The sequence below is a fragment of the Pecten maximus genome, chromosome 7 (genome assembly GCF_902652985.1).
Source record: "Pecten maximus chromosome 7, xPecMax1.1, whole genome shotgun sequence".
Lineage (NCBI taxonomy): Eukaryota > Metazoa > Mollusca > Bivalvia > Pectinida > Pectinidae > Pecten > Pecten maximus.
The window spans coordinates 34,839,492-34,860,758 of NC_047021.1; the positions used below are offsets into that span (position 1 = coordinate 34,839,492).

The window sequence follows — 21,267 nt, forward strand, 5'->3', positions numbered from 1 at the left end:
TATATTTAATTTATTCAGTGCGGACTTTGTGTACCCAATATGGCGGGTTTCCTGTCGAGGTGCTTGGAAAAAGTCAAATCGTGGATCCATTGGTCCTGGACCTACCTATGGGCTGTTTGGTTCATGCTTGTGATCTTTGTCGTATATATTCTTCGAGGACCACTGAAGCTGAGCGAAAATTTGTCATATGGTAAGGAAAGTAATGCATTTGTATGGCGAACGTATGGTCACGTTACACGTATATTCTGATTGCTTAGCTACAGCATCTGTGTAATGCTGAGCAGCTGCATCTTAACATTGGCTTCAATTTTTGAATCTCATATTGTTTTAATACTTACCGTCGTATAATTTCTAAGACACTGCTGTAATGAAATATGGAATTCCGCCCATGTTTGCGGTACAATATTAGGAGAATGCAGGTTAAAAAATCATCATAATATGGGTCAATTTATAATTGCATACCTTTAATTAATATGAACTACGACTAGCTTTTGTCTAGCCCGAGTTTTCTCTTGCCCTGTCACCATGTCTGGTGTAGGGCCAGAGCGCACTACTATATGAAAACGTGGAATTATCCGACACCGTTTGGTGTCGCTAAGAATTTGGTGGATATACAATAAAATCGGGTGTGACATAACACCTACCTTACATATATGGATAAATGAGATATTTATTTACCCTGGAACACCCATTTAGTCCAATCTAGGTGGTTTATTCCGCCCGTATAGACCCTCGCTTTACGCTAGTCAAAATTTCGTACTGCTGACCCGCCATTTTGTAAGTGACAGTACGACTAACCACCCGAATCGGAACGCAATGGACCGAAAAGACCACGTATCATTTATTGTGTTTTTCGTCTTACATTGTTTAAAATAAGAAAACTAAGCTTATTATTTCCCAAAACCTGTTATATCCAATTTAAAAATTCATTATTTATGAATTATAAGCGGTAAAATATATAAAAATAAATGTTGTATTTTTGTTCTTTTCGCTCCATCGCGCACTGATTAGGGTAATTAGGCCGACCGCGACCTACATGGTTAGCAATATGGCGCCGAGTCAAGTATGAAATTTTGACTAGTGTACAATGAGGGTCTATACAGACGAAATAAAACACCTAAGTGGGACTAAAGGGGTGTTTTGGGGTAAATAGATATCTCATTTATCCATATATGTAAGGTAGGTGTTATGTCACACCCGATTTTATTGTATTTCACCAAATTCTTAGCGACACCAAACGGTGTCGGATAATTCCACGTTTTCATATAGTAGTGCGCTCTGGCCCTACACCAGACATGGTAACAGGGCCAGAGAAAACTCGGGCTAGCTTTTGTCGTGTAAAAATACCAGACACAACCTTTAATATTTCGAAAGATAGAAAATAATACCAGGAGGCAGAATCATACAAAAGCTTGCTTGGCTACTATGTATGAATAGCCAAAATCATGTTTAACTTAACTTTTTTTGTCCAAGTTGCATTTATTTAGTCATTTGGTTGTTGCCCTGTTAGCCGTGATCGCTAAAACATGTAACAAAAAGAATGAGATCGTTGAATTAATTTAAAGCAGTGTACAAGGCTAACAGCACAACACAAATGTGTGTCGGTCTTTCGTCTATCAAATGAAAGATACAGCTTCAATTTTCATTGTTCGTAAATGGTCTATTTTATTTTTTGTTTTTCAAAGTAAATGCCTCTGAGTTAACGTAGGTGACCAACCTGACTTTTGGAATTTTTTTTTTCGTTTAGAGCCTTGACGTTAGGTTTAGACGTTGCTCCTGGCTGATCTCCTAATTTGCACGCCATGTTTCCACTTAAGATCGGATGATATAGTAGATGCAGTGCCATGCTTATATTTAAAGGAGTTTCCCGACATGTTACACACTGTTGATTTCTTATTTTTGTCGGGGCTCTGGTTTTAATTGGAAATAATTATATAATCTCACACCTTTGACATACGCCTCGTATTCACTGCCATTAAAGTCACAGTCAGCTAGCTGCTTAATCATGATCATTACGTGGGCAGACAACATGCGTCTTGTTGACAGAGACTTTCATTTTGCAATTATAAGCATTGAGTAATTTTAGAAGCGAATTGAACCGAAATCCGGAATATATGAACGGAAAACCAAACCGACAATGTTGAACTGTGGTTCATTGGTTTTTAACCGAGCCGTCGCACCCATAATGATTATATTGACAATTACAATTTAATCTATATATTCCGTATGCATCATATAGGATTATATTATACATATATATTACAACATATTTCATTTTAAAAGAATAATTCAAAACATAATTATAGAATACAGCCCAATGCATCATAACAATATGGTGTCATTGTGAAAAAAAACCAAATCAATAATATGCAAATAAGCAATGAGTTATATACAAAAACATTGTTTTGGAAAGTAGGTAATAACATGTTCTCTTGATATTTATGATCAAAGATACCTAAGAAACTGTTCGTATCATATCTTAATACAATGAGCACTCAATCTCGTGATCACATGTACACCTGGTAAATATTGAAGGAAGAACGAAGCCATACAATAGGCTTAATAAACAATCTAAGGTGTATGGTAATTTATGGTTGATAAATATAGTTTAGCGACATGTTGCAATATGATATGGTAAAATACCTAGAACAGTATCTCGTTATTCTGTTTAATAATTTTTGATATTTTGACTGTGAATTGGTTTGTTTCACCAGTGCAAGTTATCGAAAACACTAAAACAGTCTTTTCTGTCCCCAGATATATGCCATCAAAACTGGTTACACAGTGACATTTTGGCTTGGGATATATTTATAGTGAGGCTCAATCCATTTGCATTCAGTCTAAAATTTCGTTGTCGTTACTGTCGACCTATAAACAGTGAATAATCTAGTTAGCTGTTCGGTACATTACTGTAATTTGTTACTGTTCATCGTAGAAAATCCCTTGGCTAGTATTGATAGTAAACCATTGCTATTTATTTTAAAAAGTTTTCCAACTTGTTTTTATAAAAAGAAAATTTTGTCCTATTCCGTCACAGGCTTCTGTTTCTCCTGTGTTCCAGTGTTCCATAAACCTGACATGACATTTTTGGGCCTAATGAAAATTTTAACATTAACGGAAAAAATTGAAAAGTGCATGCACTGAACATGCAATACATACATACCAGTCATGCATGTATGTATATATGTAATATCAACTTATCAAGTGACGTATGATGGCTCCAGATCAGCTGGTTAGAAACCTTGACCTGTCCAAAAAGGCAACTTGTCTATAGTGACCATTTTACTCTCCCCCATTGAGACAGGTTTGACTGTACTTCATATTTCACATTGGCATTACCGAAAAGAAATTTACAGGAAGTCGGTTTGGGGGTATTCAATATAATTGCTTTGATGTAAATCTAGATTTTTCATTAATTGGTGAAATGATTCAATGAATATACATAGGGCTGTTATGAGTACCTGAACACAGATTGGGTTTTTCAATAACCTGCAGGGATCGACACTAACAGTAGCCCGGCAGCCCTGGGCTGCCTGAAATCTGGTTGGGCCACCAGAATGTCCAGACCAGCAGCCCTGTGGGCTGCCAACATTTTCAGCCAAATGTATAATGTCCAGCCAAAATTGTCCTCGTTTACGTCAATAATTTTGTTTTCAAAACTGTTTATATAAAACCTGTTGGTGTAAGATCTAATATTTTTATGCTCAGAATAAACTAGACAGCAGGAAACTGCATTTTAGGGACCTTCCCCCAAATCCCCTAGGAGGAGTTTCACCATTGGCAGTCCGGGCTGCCTTCATTTCAAAACCTGGCAGCCCAGCAGTCTGTCAAGGCAACTAAGTTAGTGTCAACCCCTGACCTGGGTTCAAATATATGTAACCGAGTACCCGTCAAAATAGAAAACACTCCAGTGTAAATGGTGAAGAAAGGGGAAAAAAATACAATAGCCTAGCCATTTATTCTGTTTTAATTCACTCACCAGAGATCTGCTTTATCAATATCTCTACAACATGTTCAAATGCAAAATGGCTAAAAATTGTAATAATTCTGATTTCTAATGACCTGGTATTTTACGGTGGGAACCCTGATTCATGTTCATTTATCAGAAATCTGAAGGGTCAAAAACATGTCACACAGATACCTGGTATGTCCCTTCAAACCCAAAAGCTGGAGTCAGATCTTACTTTGGGGAGTTGAAAACATACTCTCAAGGCCATGGATCTACTGGATGCCCTGAATTAATGTTGAGATATAGTATTATGCAGTAATCAGTTTTTATTTGAAAATGACAATAAATATATCTGACAATATATTTATATTACATATGATTTAGTTATAGGAGTACCACATGTTGTTTTATATTGGAAATTCAAAACTTGTTGGTTTATATTATATATAATGTATTCACTATTGTAAACAATTAGTGTTCTTTTTCTTATTCTGGACTATCAAAAATAAAGAATATTTTTATTTTATTAATATGTTGCATACACAAAAAGCCTGATGGCTTTGGGAGAAGTTTTGTTCCGTTGTTTGACTAGATTCTGCCTCAGATCATATGTAGTTATTCATCTAAAGAACTGTCAAAATACTCTATCAAGATACTGGTATATAGTAACTGTTTAAAGAACTGTCTTGATTATACCATAACAGTTAAATAGTTTCATATAATTTGTTACACTGGTTTGCATTGGTATACTACAAAATTGTATTTTTATTGAGGTAGGGGGGATAACTCTTTTGTACTCAAGTTCCTCTTTCACTGACAACTATATACGTATACAATGCATGCATGCTATGCTAGGATATACATGTATATAACAAGAAATAAGTAAATTTTATTGTTTATGTTAACTTCAGGAATATTATAGTTGTAATATGGTAATACTGTAATAATTTCCATATAAAACTGCTTTCAGTTGACATTGATGCAAAATCATTGTTTTCTAAGTTTAAAAGAAATATTTATTTATCTTAAATGTGATAATTTTCGACTTATTAAAATAAAGAGAAAAACTTATGTAAATGAAATTACTAAATGTTGATTTAATGGTCAGCTCTAAGACAGAATCATGGAAAGACTGATTTTTCACTCTGATTCCCAACATCCTCTATATATTTACACATATTAATTACAAACTTAATTAGTGACATTAGAGCATGTCAATATTTTATTTACCTTATCATTGCGAAACATTATTCAATATTGTGTACTGTAGATCACTTAGATTTTCAAATACTTTATTTCAAGAACTTACCTATTCAGACATATTCGCGAACACATGATTTCGCGAATGTTGATGTAGAAATGACTTTAATTAATGAATGATAAGCTTTTAGAGCCATGGACTCTACAAGATTCCTATCTAAGTAACCGATAGCTTGGTTGCCATCCCAAGGTGTTATTTTTCGTACAAATAATCGCAAAGAATTTGAATTCATTATTGACTCTCCTCGCGTATTAACCCGAAAATAAATAAATGATTTATATTTATTATAATTACAGTATTGTGTTTTCTAAAGACCTATCACTAGAACACCCAGCAATCCCACACTCAAATTCACTACTCTAGCCATGATGGACTTGTGTATGCATGTCCAGTATCCTCGTAAAGGATACTCAACTAAATATAATGTTGATTTTTTTTTTGCCAAGTATATTTGTAAAATTTTCAGGGATGATCTATGACAAAATTCATGGTAGAAAAAAAATTGTGTGTGCATTGAAAATCTTATTGAATATAGGATAAGAATTTGAAATAACCATAGAAAAATGCTAATTATGCTGATTAAATTTATGTAGTGTACTAGTACTGGAATCGATATGTCTGTCAATCTGTTTGTTGACATTTATATGTGTGTTTGTAATACTCCTTATTCTCTTAAATTATCTTTATCAAACTTAATTAAAACATAATTATATAGTGTTTGTAATGTATTGTTCACTTAAAAATTACTCCATAGGTCTCTCAATCATTTTGTATTAAACTTGATCAATGCACAATCATGATCAGTACAAAATAAGGAAGTCCAAGTTTCAAAGATTTTAACACAATTTCTTAAGTGGGAGCTCATGGTATTGAGTTTGAAATTCTGGTTTAATCATAATGAGATATTTTTGTTCAGAACTTAATGGTCTCCAGGAAAATATCGGGCAATATTTGAATGTATTTTCAAAAGAATACTCTAATCTTTTAATATTCTCACACTGATCTATTCAAGAAAGTGCTGATTCCAGTTGAAAAAAAAGACTTCAAATGTACATGAATTAAGGTAGTAATTCTTGATCTGAAGATGAAAATTTTTGTAACTATTATTTTTACATCTGTTTCTCCATTTCTTCTGTTAGTATGAATGGTTTATCATAGTTTTGTAAGATATTTTTAACCACAAATGTCTAATTAGATTTTTTTTTATATTAATTATTATAGAACAAGGATACCACGTACATCAGTCTTAAAAATTATCATATCTGTTGATCGCCAAAAAAATCTACAGTATTTTTGCATCAGATAAAGACAGCATGTGTGTATTTAAAGGCAAATCTGTATCCTTAATATATAATGCTGTTCATTTCTTGTCAGTTAATCTAGAAACTGAATTACGTATGTAATCCTTTGTCTTCAGATAATCTATGTAGAGGGTCAGAGTTTGCTAAACATGAATTAGTTAAAGACCTCAGTAATCTGGAATATTTCCTTTGAAACAAAGGGCACTATGTCTATACATGTATAGGAGGAAAGTGAGCCATGCTGATCATGATCTAATAGACTCTTGTTTAATGTTAACGAATGCAATATACTCCTGTTGTTGTAAATATTTGTTTACGACCCTTGATTATAAGTATTGATATTTTTGACAAAGACTTGGAATGGCGGCTCAGGCTGGATGTGTAGGGGCGTTTTGTCTGATGGCTTCCATGTTTAATGACTTGCTAAATACATTTTTACATTGAGTGTGAACTCTCATGGTCGGCATGTCATTGGATTGGCAGATAAACCGGGGAGTGAGTCAGAGGCCCAACGTGTCATATCTGTTTTGTTGGAGTTCTCTATAGTTGGGTAATGGTGGTTGTTCTGAAAGGGGATGAAGTTGTTTTTATTGATTTGAACAATTTGAGCCGTATTGTCTTTTTCCAAGGTACTGTATGCATGCAGTACTTCATCTAATTACTGTTCATGCACCTTGCATTATATTAACTTCCTTCCACACAAGCATATTTGAAAATCATAATAAAACCAATGTTTTCCAAACTAAAGCTACATGTTTTACAAATACTATTACATTTGTTGGCTGGGTTTATCATTGTGCTGCCTAAAAAAATATCAGTTACATATACACACTTCTATGAACTACAGTATCACTGTGACTTTAATAGGTTGATAATCATCAGTAGTGTATGCATGTTCATACATCCGTGAACTTTTGTAACATTTTTACTTGTATAAGTTTATGACCTCAAGAAAATGTTTATATAGCTATGAACTACAGTGACATTTGACTACAAGTGCTTTTATAAGTTTATGACTTTCAGTAATTTAAGTAGTTCATATATATATATATATGGATTAATATTGTAAATATAAAACATCTGTTGTCATTATGGGTACTAAAGTTTATGTCTGTGTTGACCTCCAGAGAAAGGTCAGCTTATAATGCATCTATAGATTACTCATGTAATATGTTTACTATCAAAAGTCTATATCTAGATCTGTGTAGCAGATGTTAGTCTATACACCATATCAATTTAACTCATATTCCTCTATCAAATGAGTTTGTTAATTAAATTATTTCAATTCTCATTGACGGAGACGCATTGCTTTTGTCTTTCCCTAGACTTTCTTCCCTGCATTGCTTGGGGTACCAATGTTTTAATGCTTCCTCTTGTTTCTTCATCATGGCTTCCTTCACCCCCTGCTGTAACACAGGAGAAGCTATAATTATGTTGTCGATCTCTCTAATTTCCTTCCCTCCATTGCTCCTCCTCCTAACACACATACACAATACTGCTGGAAAACTAATATTTATTCTGGATCTCAATAAATCTCCCATTGCTCCCTCGTAACAGTTGGAGAAGTAATATTTTTGTTGTCAATCCCTTTAATTCAACTCCATTGCTCATCTCCTCCCCACTGCCGGAGAAAAAATATTTTTCTTCCTCCCCAGATTTCTATTGTACAGGAGAATTAGTGGGACCTGTCATTAAAGCTGCCTTTCGACTGTGATGATAAAGAGCATAAAAAACGTGCCTCCTTGTGGTCTCCATTGTACGGCAGTCCCAATCATCACATGTCCTTAGGTTCCCAGATCAACAAAGGATCAGACCTCCACAGTAGCCTATCAGAACCAGATGGATTTGACGTGAAGCTGAAAGAACAGTGAACTTATCATGACATCGCTTTGATCATTTATATATATAATTGAACTTTATTGGATATTCATATAATGGTGATGTTTATCTCAATTGTGACACCAGCTAATATTGGTGTCTGTCATTAAAAGGAGTGTTTTATAATGTTAATGAATATGTTAAGGCTGCACTGAGGATGGATGTTTCTTGAGTGTGGTAACAATTTTGGGTTTAGGTAGTGCTAGCACTGTATACCTCACTGCCCAGGTGAAGAGTAATCCGAAACGCGTCAAAAGTTTTTTCAAACTGCAGTCATGTAGTGATGTTGTAGCATACAAATGTGTAATGCATTATGGTAACATTGTGTGTGAAGCATGTTACTTAGCCCACTTCGGAACCCCTTGATTGGTGGCGATTACGACGTAGAATTAATATCCTCCATGTGTGTTGATGCCGTAATGGAAACAATGTGCTAATTAATTTGTACACCGTCCTAAGTGTTGTATCTGTACCTTGTGGTGAAGCGTGTATCGTACAGGAAGAATATACTTTCTGGATGTAAATCGTTAGAGTATTAAACAGTTTGTGATTATGGAGACTGTCAGCTTTACTGAATAATGCGAGAAGCATTGCTTCTTAAGGGATGTGTGTTTAAGGCGAACTCTGGATAATTCATGTCAATTTTCAGGGATAGTGCTGTGCTTGATGTAATGTCAGCAACCAGGGATTATTACCAGGGAGGTTTCCATGCACTGTCAGTGACGTTGGGGGGGATTGTTTTATGAATTATGTGGGGATTATTACAAGGAATTGTGAAGGATCATTTGATGTACTTTCTGCATAGAAAGATTATTATGAAGAATTATTATCATGGATAATTTGATGTTCTGTCTGTGAAGAGAGACTATTGATGAATTACTAATATTTGAGGGATTACTAGTATTTGAGGGATATTACTAGTTTGATGTACTGTCTGTGAAGATTGAGTGATTATTTGATGAATTATTAATATTTGAGGGATTACTAGTATTTGAGGGATATTACTAGTTTGATGTACTGTCGGTGAAGAGTGATTATTTGATGAATTACTAATATTTGAGGGATTACTAGTATTTGAGGGATATTACTAGTTTGATGTACTGTCTGCAAGGAGGGATAAATCAGTGTTATGGCAGTGGTCAGGGATGGTTTTGTACTAGGTAGCTACTCTCAGTGACAAGATATGATACATAGTTTGTTTTTGGAAGTTTACTTATCAGATTCACAGCACTAGCCTAGATGCCATGTATGTGTACACATACTGGATGTGAATTGAATTAGCAGTGGTATCGCTAAAAAATGCTCAGGCCTTCTGTGGCAGGTTATTTTTCTCCTTATACCAATAAAATCTATGATTAATATTAAAACGCCGGTGTAGAAATACATATGTCTTATATACCATTCCAAAATATTTATGAAACACAAACATGTTGATTATTACCTATATTTGTACCTACCTAGGAGTTGGCTGCTGTTGGTACTGTGTATGAGTAGTACAGGTGTACATATATTAGATCTACCTTTATCTAGCTAGGTAGAGGTCAACCAAGGGTCAATGCATGTTTACATCTGTGATACAGTGGCTGGAGAATACTACTATATAGTGTCTACTGTAAACTAGCTGACTGACAGGTGCCCTCATCACAACTGGCATTGATTACTTCAGGGGGAAAAAAAAACATGAAAATCAGTACTATGTATATGGGCTGTGGCCACTGCAAGACAGTCAGCCACTGTGAATAACAGGTAGCACCATCTATTGTACTCGGCGACTAATAACAACGTACTAAGGGCAGGTGCTCCTGCCAATTATCATGGCTCACTACAATTGATTGAAATGCCACGTGGATTTTTCTGTACGATTTCACCATTGTGTTGTGCAGTACAATGTCTTCAGGGCATTAATTGCTGACAGTCTTTTAGACGATTAGCCGTTAGTGTACACAGACAGTACTCTGTTAGTACTGAAGCTGATGCTGAAGAAGGAGGAGGGTGATGAACATTCAAGGTCCTTGTGTACATACATACATGCCGATGCTGTGATCTAGGAATATCCTGATGTACACGCGGTAGCATTAACGCATCTGGTGTGAATATTAACTAACTACCACTGCTGGTGTGACCTGTCACCAACTGAACTCTCTAGATATAATATATAAGGGAGAAGGAATATGTTTAGATCCCCAGCATAGCATCTGCTGTAGCTGTACGTACAGGACGTGTGTCACTGTCAGAGCTCACTTATACAACCCACCAGCAAACATGTTCAATCTATTCATGTGTAAGTATAAGTTGTCTTGCATTTTTTTTCTATTGATCCAGCCAGGGGAACTTCAGTAATAGACTCTTAAGCAAGGAGCTCAATAATATAACGTTCGTTAATAACATGATAGTTGTTTTATTATGTAATCTGCTTTAGTTTCACAGTATGTATGTATACTTCAGTGATGTGTGAAAAGTTCTAAAATACATATGTATATATATTATATACTGGACCTTCTAACCCAAGATTGGGCTCGTAAAATTGTCATATTCTGAAATTATTTGACGCATTGTTTAAGTAATAAGAATATTTCTTGAATTCACTCCTGCTGAAGATACTGCAATAATACAAAAAAAAGTCGGCACTCCTTTCAATGTATTTCCCATATACTTTTCAATAATATTTCAGTAAGATGTTTTGCTATTCCATGTAGCCCTTGTGTAACTAGTCACTGGACTACCAAAGTAAATCAGATAATGTCTTAGCTATTTTACCCACTTGTATCAGAATTCAGAAGCTATCATTTTGACAGAAAATTACATGTCAGTAAATTGATCCTATAGCTGGTCCTGGTCCCATACAAGTAGCTACTGGTCAAAGATAATCTAAATGTGCATAATAGCACATATAGTCTAGCCAGACAATCTGTTTGATATTCCGATTTTAAGGAAAAAAGTAAGTTACGAAACATATGTTTAAATTAAAGAATATGCTTAACATTTTCAATCTACTGGTACTTGATATTAAACAATATTAAGGGTCGATAATCCTGCTACCTTAAAATTTAATCACGACAAAAGTCGGAAGACAGGAAATGTCTGGATTCATCATTTTAAGGCCAAATTTGTCCCCTCAATCATTAGCTGGTTATTATTAGGGGATGCATTTAGCATTTACTGGATTAAAAAGACTGCATGGATAGCAGGACAACTGAATTAGTGGTGATTGACTGGATATTGGGACAGTAGGATTAGTGGTGATAGACTGGATATTGGGACAGCTGGATTAGTGGTGATAGACTGGATATTGGGACAGCTGGATTAGTGGTGACTGGGTTAAGGTTGGATATTGGGACAGCTGGATTAGTGGTGACAGACTGGATATTGGGACAGCTGGATTAGTGGTGATAGACTGGATATTGGGACAGCTGGATTAGTGGTGATAGACTGGATATTGGGACAGCTGGATTAGTGGTGATAGACTGGATATTGGGACAGCTGGATTAGTGGTGATATACTGGAGATTGGGACAGCTGGATTAGTGGTGATAGACTGGATATTGGGACAGCTGGATTAGTGGTGATAGACTGGATATTGGGACAGCTGGATTAGTGGTGATAGACTGGATATTGGGACAGCTGGATTAGTGGTGATAGACTGGATATTGGGACAGCTGGATTAGTGGTGATAGACTGGATATTGGGACAGCTGGATTAGTGGTGATAGACTGGATATTGGGACAGCTGGATTAGTGGTGATAGACTGGATATTGGGACAGCTGGATTAGTGGTGATAGACTGGATATTGGGACAGCTGGATTAGTGGTGATAGACTGGATATTGGGACAGCTGGATTAGTGGTAACAGACTGGATATTGGGACAGTATATAAGTGGCTATGTCTGAATTAACAAGATTCATCCTGGATAAAGGGGCAGTGTGATTTGTGGTGACTGGGTTAACAAGATTGGATTATGGGACAGCTGAATTTGAACATGTCTTTATATAGGGACAGATGGATTATATATATATAATTAGTACTTATTGGATTAACAAGACTGGACAGTGGGACAGCTGGATTAGTATTGACTGGGTAAACAAGACTGGACAGTGGAACAGCTGATTAAGTGGTGGCCATGAATGGATATCTACTGGGGCCAGAATATCTACTGAGAATAAAGATGGTTGCATTACATAGGTGCCAGATTAATTATCTACTGGAAATAAAGTGGTGACTGGATTAATAAGACTGGATAAAGAAAATGTTGGATTTTCTCCTGGAAATGAAAGTGGCAATGTTATAACAGGGAGTGAAAGTGGTGGCATATTGGACTGAATGAGGCAGGATTATTTATTAGGAATTGAAGCTGCTGGATTATCTGAAGGGGCTAGATTATCTGAAGGAGCTAGATTATCTATTGAGAATGAAGATGGCAAGTTTATCTACTGGGAATGAAAACGGCAAGCATATCTACTAGGAATGTATATGTCAATATAATGTATTAGTTTGGAATGAATGAAAGTGGCAGGATAAAAACATGGAGCAAAAGTGGCTGGATTATCTATAAATTCTATTGGTACTTGAATTGGAATGGTTAGGGCTCTAGGTTATCTATTGGGAATTAAGATGGCTGAATTATCAATACACCACACGTAATGTACATGTACATACTCACAACAAAATCTAGAGACGATTTATTTACTTTTTAAGTGAAGTGAACATAAACTACATGTACATTTGATTTTAAAGGGTATTCTAATTAACAGTTTACTTAGAAGACATGCCAGATTGTATAATACCAAGAAAAACATGTGTGTTGTGTAACCCAAGTCAGAGAGGATACTATAATTCCTACAACATAGATGTGGTAGGTTTCCAAACCTCAAGTATTTTATTATCTTTTAAAACACAAAGTCAGACAGACACTGACCCCTGGCAAGGAAAACACTTCTCTGTCTCATTGATCAGAACCGACAGACCTCTGAGTTGTGTCTGCTACATAATTATATCCTCTGTTTGTGAAGCTATTTTTTGCACCAACATTGATACAAAATATTTTCCAAGTATGGAGTACATCTGAGATGTCTATATAATGATCTTAGTTTTGTTTCTTTCCAAAAGTATAGAATGTATTGAATTAGAAAATATGCAGGAATACAGATATATATAGTGTTAATCCTTCGGAGTGTAGTTACTTGTATATATACGCTGACATCCATAAGTTCCTATACACTTTGCTGACAATCTTTGGAAATTCGGTAAATATGATTATAATATGGTTTATTGTAATTGTTTATCTCAAGACTTCATATGCTTCTATAGTCTACCAAAAGTCGATAAGGTCATTGTGAATCACAAATCCTCCAAATACAACATTTTTGCAATAATGAGTTTTTTTTGGAAATTACGGTAAATTGATAGCATATATTTTCACAGAATACAATAAAAATATTTGAAGGGATAATTCTTAGAGTGTAATGTTATAAAACATCTTTTTTTTTTTTTAAAAGTATTCTTTTTTATTTCAATTTTCGAATATCTTGGAAAGTAGGTCCCTGTCTTGACCCTTGCTGAAACTTCATCGAGTTGGGTTATTTTCAAAGAAAATTGCCATTGTCACTAACAAATTAATAATCCTGATCAAGAAACTGTAAAAATATTTCAACAAGTCAAAAGAGAGTGTATACTGTGTAAACAATCGCTGCAGTCTTTTCACACATGTAGGGAGTCTGGACTTGGTTTCTCGGTTATTTCTTTAAAGCAGTTGAGATCCCCACGCCATAACCATGTATAGTATCATTCAACATCAGCAAATAAAGCTATTAACAAATTGAACATCAACACTATTTTGATGTTTGGTCATCAAATCCAACCAGGTAAGCGTTACAGGCCCTCTTGGCCTCTTCTTTATGGATGTCAGTGTATATACAAATTGTTTTGTGTAGATTAAGTTAAATGTATTTTGTAATGTAATTCTATCATTACAGCTATGACGTCTGTTTATACAGTTTATATAAGGATGACACTATTGTGCATTTGTTTCGCTAAGCTTAAGTGTATTATATAATTATGTCGAAATATTAAAAATTGATTGAATCTCCTCAAGGGAAATATTGATAATGATGTTTGAATTTTGGAGTTTATGAATAATTCAAAGTTAGCGAATAATTACTTACCTGAGGATAAGCATTAAGCAAGCGTTAATGTAATAGTGAATTTACGAAACAGAATTTATCAATTTCATTTTGCCTTTGGTAAGTTTCAATTGAAATGAGTAAATTTGATGAAATCAATACAATATGAACACAAGTAATTATATTCTTTTTGTCATAAAACTTCAGAAACAAACCTACAAATGTATCAACAAGGGTGTCTATGGAAATATTTTGTCCATATTTTGCCCCGGTTCGAAGGATTTTTAGTTAGGATTACATATACCGGTACATAGGATTCAGTATTCCATTGCTTCACCTATACAGTGACAATTGATCATGTTCATGTATGAGAATAATCTATCTCTGTCAAAGTTACATTGAATGGGATGTTTGCATTGTAACCAGGTAAAATGTGTCTCTGTACTTATAAATAATAGTTGTAACAGAAAACTGAGGCAAAAAAACTTTAACTTGTTGCTTTGGTTTGTTTTTGTTTAACGTCCTATTAACAGCCAGGGTCATTTAAGGACGTGCCAGGTTTTGGAGGTGGAGGAAAGCCAGAGTACCCAGAGAAAAACCACTGGCCTACGGTCAGTACCTGGAAACTGCCCCACGTAGGTTTCGAACTCGCAACCCAGTGGTGGAGGGCTAGTGTTAAAGTGTCGGTAGACCTTAACCACTCGTCCACCGCGGCCCCTCTTGTTAGCTCACCTGGACCGAAGGTCCGGTGAGCTTATGTCATGGCGCAGCGTCCGTCGTCCGTCCGTCGTCCGTCCGTCCGTCCGTCCGTCGTCCGTCCGTCCGTCGTCCGTCAACATTTGCTTCAAATCGCTACTAGTCAAAAAGTTCTTATTGGATTTTGACCAAATTCGACCAGAAACATCCTTGGCAGAAGGGGAACAGATTTTGCATAAATGGTGACTCTGACCCCCGAAGGGCCAAAGGGGCAGGGCCCAATAGGGGAAATAGAGGTAATTCCTTTAAATCACTACTAGTCATAAAGTTATGAATGGATTTGAACCCAATTTGGTCAGAAACATCCTTGGGGGAAGGGGAACAGATTTTGCATAAATGGTAGCTCTGACCCCGGAGGGGCCAAAGGGACGGGGCCCAATAGGGGAAATAGAGGTAATTCCTTTAAAGCGCTACTAGGCATAAAGTTATGAATGGATTTGAACCCAATTTGGTCAGAAACATCCTTGGCAGAAGGGGAACAGATTTTGCATAAATGGTGACTCTGACCCCAGAGGGGCCAAAAGGGCTGGGCCCATTAGGGGAAATAGAGGTAATTCCTTTAAATCGCTACTTGTTGTTAAGTTATGAAGGGATTTGAACCCAATTTGGTCAGAAACATCCTTGGGAGAAGGGGAACAGATTTTGCATAAATGGTGACTCTGACCCCCGAGGGGCCAAAGGGGCGGGGCCCAATAGGGAAAATAGAGGTAATTCCTTTAAATCGCTACTTGTCATAAAGTTATGAATGGATTTGAACCCAATTTGGTCAGAAACATCCTTGGGGGAAGGGGAACAGATTTTGCATAAATGGTGACTCTGACCCCCGAGGGGCCAAAGGGGCGGGGCCCAATAGGGGAAATAGAGGTAATTCCTTTGATTCGCTACTAGTCATAAAGTTATGAATGGATTTGAACCCAATTTGGTCAGAAACATCCTTGAGGGAAGAAGAACAGATTTTGCATAAATGGTGACTCTGACCGCAAAGGGGCCAAAGGGGCGGGGCCCAATAGGGGAAATAGAGGTAATTCCTTTAAATCGCTACTAGTCATAAAGATTTGAATGGATTTGAACCCAAGTTGGTCAGAAGCATCCTTTGGGGAAGGGGAACAGATTTTGCATAAATGGTAGCTCTGACCCCAGAGGGGCCAAAGGGGCGGGGCCCAATAGGGGAAATAGAGGTAATTCCTTTAAATCGCTACTTGTCATAAAATTATGAATGGATTTGAACCCAATTTGGTCAGAAACATCCTTGGTGGAAGGGGAACAGATTGTGCATAAATGGTGACTCTGACCCCCGAGGGGCCAAAAGGGCGGGGCCCAATAGGTGAAATAGAGGTAATTCCTTTGAATCGCTACTAGTCATAAAGTTATGAATGGATTTGAACCCAATTTGGTCAGAAACATCCTTGGGGGAAGAAGAACAGATTTTGCATAAATGGTGACTCTGACCCCAAAGGGGCCAAAGGGGCGGGGCCCAATAGGGGAAATAGAGGTAATTCCTTTAAATCGGTATTAGTTATTAAGTTATGAATGGATTTGAACCCAATTTGGTCAGAAACATCCTTGGGGGAAGGGGAACAGATATTGCATAAATGGTGACTCTGACCCCAAAGGGGCGGGGCCCAATAGGGGAAATAGGGGTAATTATTTTAAATCGCTACTAATCATAAAGTTATGAATGGATTTGAACCCAATTTAATTAGAAACATCCTTGGGGGAAGAAGAACAGATTTTGCGTAAATGGTGACTCTGACCCCAAAGGGGCCAAAGGGGCGGGGCCCAAAAGGGGAAATAGAGGTAATTACTTTAAATCGCTACTAGTCATAAAGTTATGAATGGATTTGAACCCAATTTAGTCAGAAACATCCTTGGGGGAAGGGGAACAGATTTTGCATAAATGGTGACTCTGACCCCCGAGGGGCCAAAGGGGCGGGGCCCAATAGGTGAAATAGAGGTAATTCCTTTGAATCGCTACTAGTCATAAAGTGATGAATGCATGTTCTAAAAGCAATTCTTGAGGTCTTTCAGACCTTAGAGAGTCTGGACTTCATTAATCTTTAAAGTAGTTTGGATTCCCACACTATAACCATATATAGCATTGTTAGAGATTAACAAATAAAACAAATTGAATATGAACATTATTTTGACATTTGGCCTAATCCAACCAGGTGAGCGATGCAGGCCCCATGGGCCTCTTGTTGCAATTCCATTTGACCTTTATGAAATAAACTGGCTTTCAATTTCATAAAATCATCGTGAAATGGGAACTCATTTTAATTCCACAGTGCGAAAGTTGAAATTGGAATTTTTTGCCTGATTTAGCTTTTTTCCCTCTATCCGGGGCTAGCATATTGAACTTTACACAGAATGGAAATGTGTTAATTTGTTTAGGATATTTTAATAATGAGCACAATACATGTTAATTTTTCTGTTATAATATGTATATATATATACATACATAAGGGTATGAGATGTGTTAAATAATCTGTTTTATCATATAGTATATAACAGTGCAGACTGATTAAATGTGTTAATCTGACAGTATACCATATCTATTAATGTCCAGTGATGCTCAATCACGGGCAGTAGTTATTACTTTTCCATTAGCACAACTATTGATTTCGTGGTGTAAACTCACCTTTAATCAAGCCAGCTATGTTCATCATACCTGACAGGTGATGTCCATCTGTAATACGTCGTCTCAACACCAGGACAATGGTCATTTGATTTCCATTGTCCACTGTGTAATTAGAAGCAATCCCCTGCAGGTTTGTCAGAATGCAATATCGTATTAGGGGCGACAAATGTATAGGATTCAATTCTGCTCAATAGATTTAATCTGCATGAATGAAAATTTTCAGCATTAATACTTTAAATTCAGTATTTTAGAAATACACTCCTTCCACTATCTGTCTATATTGAATATAAAATTTTGGCAAAACCACAGCTCGATTTCAGAATGAGACATTTCCACCCATGAATCTGACAAAAGTGTTCACATGATTTTGGAACTCATTTTTGTGTGTAAAAACAATGAATTACATGTATGCAAGTACCAATGTTTAGAAATGTTGTACATGTCTCCTAAGATACCAGACATTGCTCATTGACCTGGAGTCTCTTAAAACATCTCTAGTTACATGTGACCTGGTGTCTCCTCCTAAAACATATCTAGTTACATGTGACCTGGAGTCTCTTAAAACATCTCTAGTTACATGTGGCCTGGTGTCTTCTAAAACATTTCTATATATACAACCTGGTGTCTCCTAGAACATATCTAGATACATGTGGCCTGGAGTCTCTTAAAACATCTCTAGTTACATGTGGCCTGGTGTCTCCTAGAACATATCTAGTTACATGTGGCCTGGTGTCTCTTAAAACATCTCTAGTTACATGTAGCATGGTGTCTCCTAGAACATATCTAGATACATGTGACCTGGTGTCTCTTAAAACATCTCTAGTTACATGTAGCATGGTGTCTCCTAGAACATATCTAGATACATGTGGCCTGGTGTCTCTTAAAACATCTCTAGTTACATGTAGCATGGTGTCTCCTAGAACATATCTAGTTACATGTGACCTGGTGTCTTCTAAAACATCTCTAGTTACATGTGGCCTGGTGTCTCCTAAAACATATCTAGTTACATGTGACCTGGTGTCTCCTAAAACATCTCTAGTTACATGTGACCTGGTGTCTCCTAAAACATCTCTAGTTACATGTGACCTGGAGTCTCTTAAAACATATCTAGTTACATGTGACCTGGTGTCTCCTAAAACATATCTAGTTACATGTGACCTGGTGTCTCCTAAAACATCTCTAGTTACATGTGACCTGGAGTCTCTTAAAACATATCTAGTTACATATGACCTGGTGTCTCCTAAAACATATCTAGTTACATGTGACCTGGTGTCTTCTAAAACATATCTAGTTACATGTGGCCTGGTGTCTCTTAAAACATATCTAGTTACATGTGGCCTGGTGTCTCTTAAAACATCTCTAGTTACATGTGACCTGGTGTCTCCTAAAACATATCTAGTTACATGTGACCTGGTGTCTCCTAAAACATATCTAGTTACATGTGGCCTGGAGTCTCTTAAAACATCTCTAGTTACATATGACCTGGTGTCTCTTAAAACATCTCTAGTTACATATGACCTGGTGTCTCTTAAAACATATCTAGTTACATGTGGCCTGGTGTCTCTTAAAACATCTCTAGTTACATGTGGCCTGGAGTCTCTTAAAACATCTCTAGTTACATGTGACCTGGTGTCTCCTAAAACATATCTAGTTACATGTGGCCTGGTGTCTCCTAGAACATATCTAGTTACATGTGGCCTGGTGTCTCTTAAAACATCTCTAGTTACATGTGGCCTGGTGTCTCCTAGAACATATCTTGTTACATGTGACCTGGTGTCTCCTAAAACATATCTAGTTACATGTGGCCTGGTGTCTCCTAAAACATCTCTTGTTACATGTGGCCTGGTGTCTCCTAAAACATATCTAGTTACATGTGGCCTGGTGTCTCCTAAAACATATATTGTTACATGTGGCCTGGTGTCTCCTAAAACATCTCTTGTTACATGTGGCCTGGTGTCTCCTAAAACATCTCCAGTTACATGTGACTTGGTGTCTCCTAAAACATCTCCAGTTACATGTGACTTGGTGTCTCCTAAAACGTCTCTAGTTACATGTGACTTGGTGTCTCCTAAATCATCTGTGGTTCTTTCAAAAAGATGGTACTGCAAGGTTGTTAATTAAACCATGGCTCTGTTGTTAGGCTAATCACAGTTTAACAACAATTTCAAAATCCTGGTATTGTGATTTTGATGTAGCAGTGATCAGAAAAAATGCTAAATTCTGAAAAATAAGGCACATGTTTTAGATATGCCATAGCCAGTTAACCCTACATATTACTGTAATACATATTACCTTTACTAAAGTAGTGTAATCTATACAACATTTGCAATTTTCATACAGCTGTGAAGGATAAGTAAACTGATTTTTTCTATGTTTTTTAGACCTATGAAAACCATAGTAACCACTTCAAAAAGCCTTAAAAATTGCAAAATATCATGATTTTTCACCCAAAATGACACAATTCCCTATACAATTTTTTTTCTTAAACCTATTTGAAATTAAAAATCTTTACTCTAAAGACAGAATTAATCTTATTCTGACATATGTTCATCATTAAGTTTCTCTGCTCTCTTACCTCGACTGCTACAAACCATTTTCTGCTGCAAACAAATCTAAATTTCCGGTGTAGACACACTTAAGGAAAATCCGGAAATTTATCATTTTGAACCAATTTAAAAAAATTTTTTTTTATATAAATGTGAAGCCTGTATATACTACGTCATAATGAATATACAATGTACCAATTATATATAGCGTACATATTGATTTTACATTTTTAATGCATATCAAAATACCAAAGTTATTTGTTTAACAAAAAAATCACCCATGGCAAGACTATCCTACTGTGGTCTGCTACCTTAAACTTAGTACTCAAGACGACTGGCCATTCTCTGATTGTGTGTCATGATCAGCCCTGGTTAACACATCATTTATCCCAGTAGTATGGCCGTAGCAGGGTGTCCCTGTCCCTGCTAAAAAAAATCATTTTGCTTGATTTGGTCTTATTGACCAGCGAGTGACCAATGAGTGACAGTACATAAGTTATATTTCCAGCAATGTCCAATTTTGCTGCTGGACAGAGTGGACGCAGCGGTCAGAGAGTTCAGAGGTCAGTTCACAGTATATGTATTCGCTATGTATTACAAGAAGTTGTACCTCAAAACTGCCTTTATGAATTGTCATGCACACTTTCTTGGCTGTTTGTGTAGTTTAAAAATGATATATAAAGGATGTTCAGCATCATCAAACTACACCACATGCTGAATATATATAATTATATGTCTAGGTACGGAGGATGCTGAACATATATAATTATATGTCTAGGTACGGTGGTCTTGGCTGCATCACTTTAGAAAGATGTGCAAGATG

The 21,267-nt window shown here is 36.4% G+C and overlaps 1 protein-coding gene across 3 annotated transcripts in view; it reads left to right on the forward strand.

Moving 5' to 3' along the window:
* The first annotated feature begins 12 nt into the window (after positions 1-12).
* LOC117330677 (suppressor of tumorigenicity 7 protein homolog) overlaps positions 13-21,267 on the forward strand; it is a 70,221-nt gene continuing 48,966 nt past the window's right edge. For 2 of the 3 annotated variants that reach the window (XM_033889117.1, XM_033889118.1), the window contains exon 1: positions 13-190. In XM_033889117.1, coding sequence (XP_033745008.1) covers positions 40-190 — 151 coding nt within the window. In that variant the 5' untranslated portion in view covers positions 13-39. Of the gene's footprint in view, positions 191-9,924; positions 10,671-21,267 lie in introns of those variants that run through there. The other variant, XM_033889119.1, reaches the window with a different exon arrangement.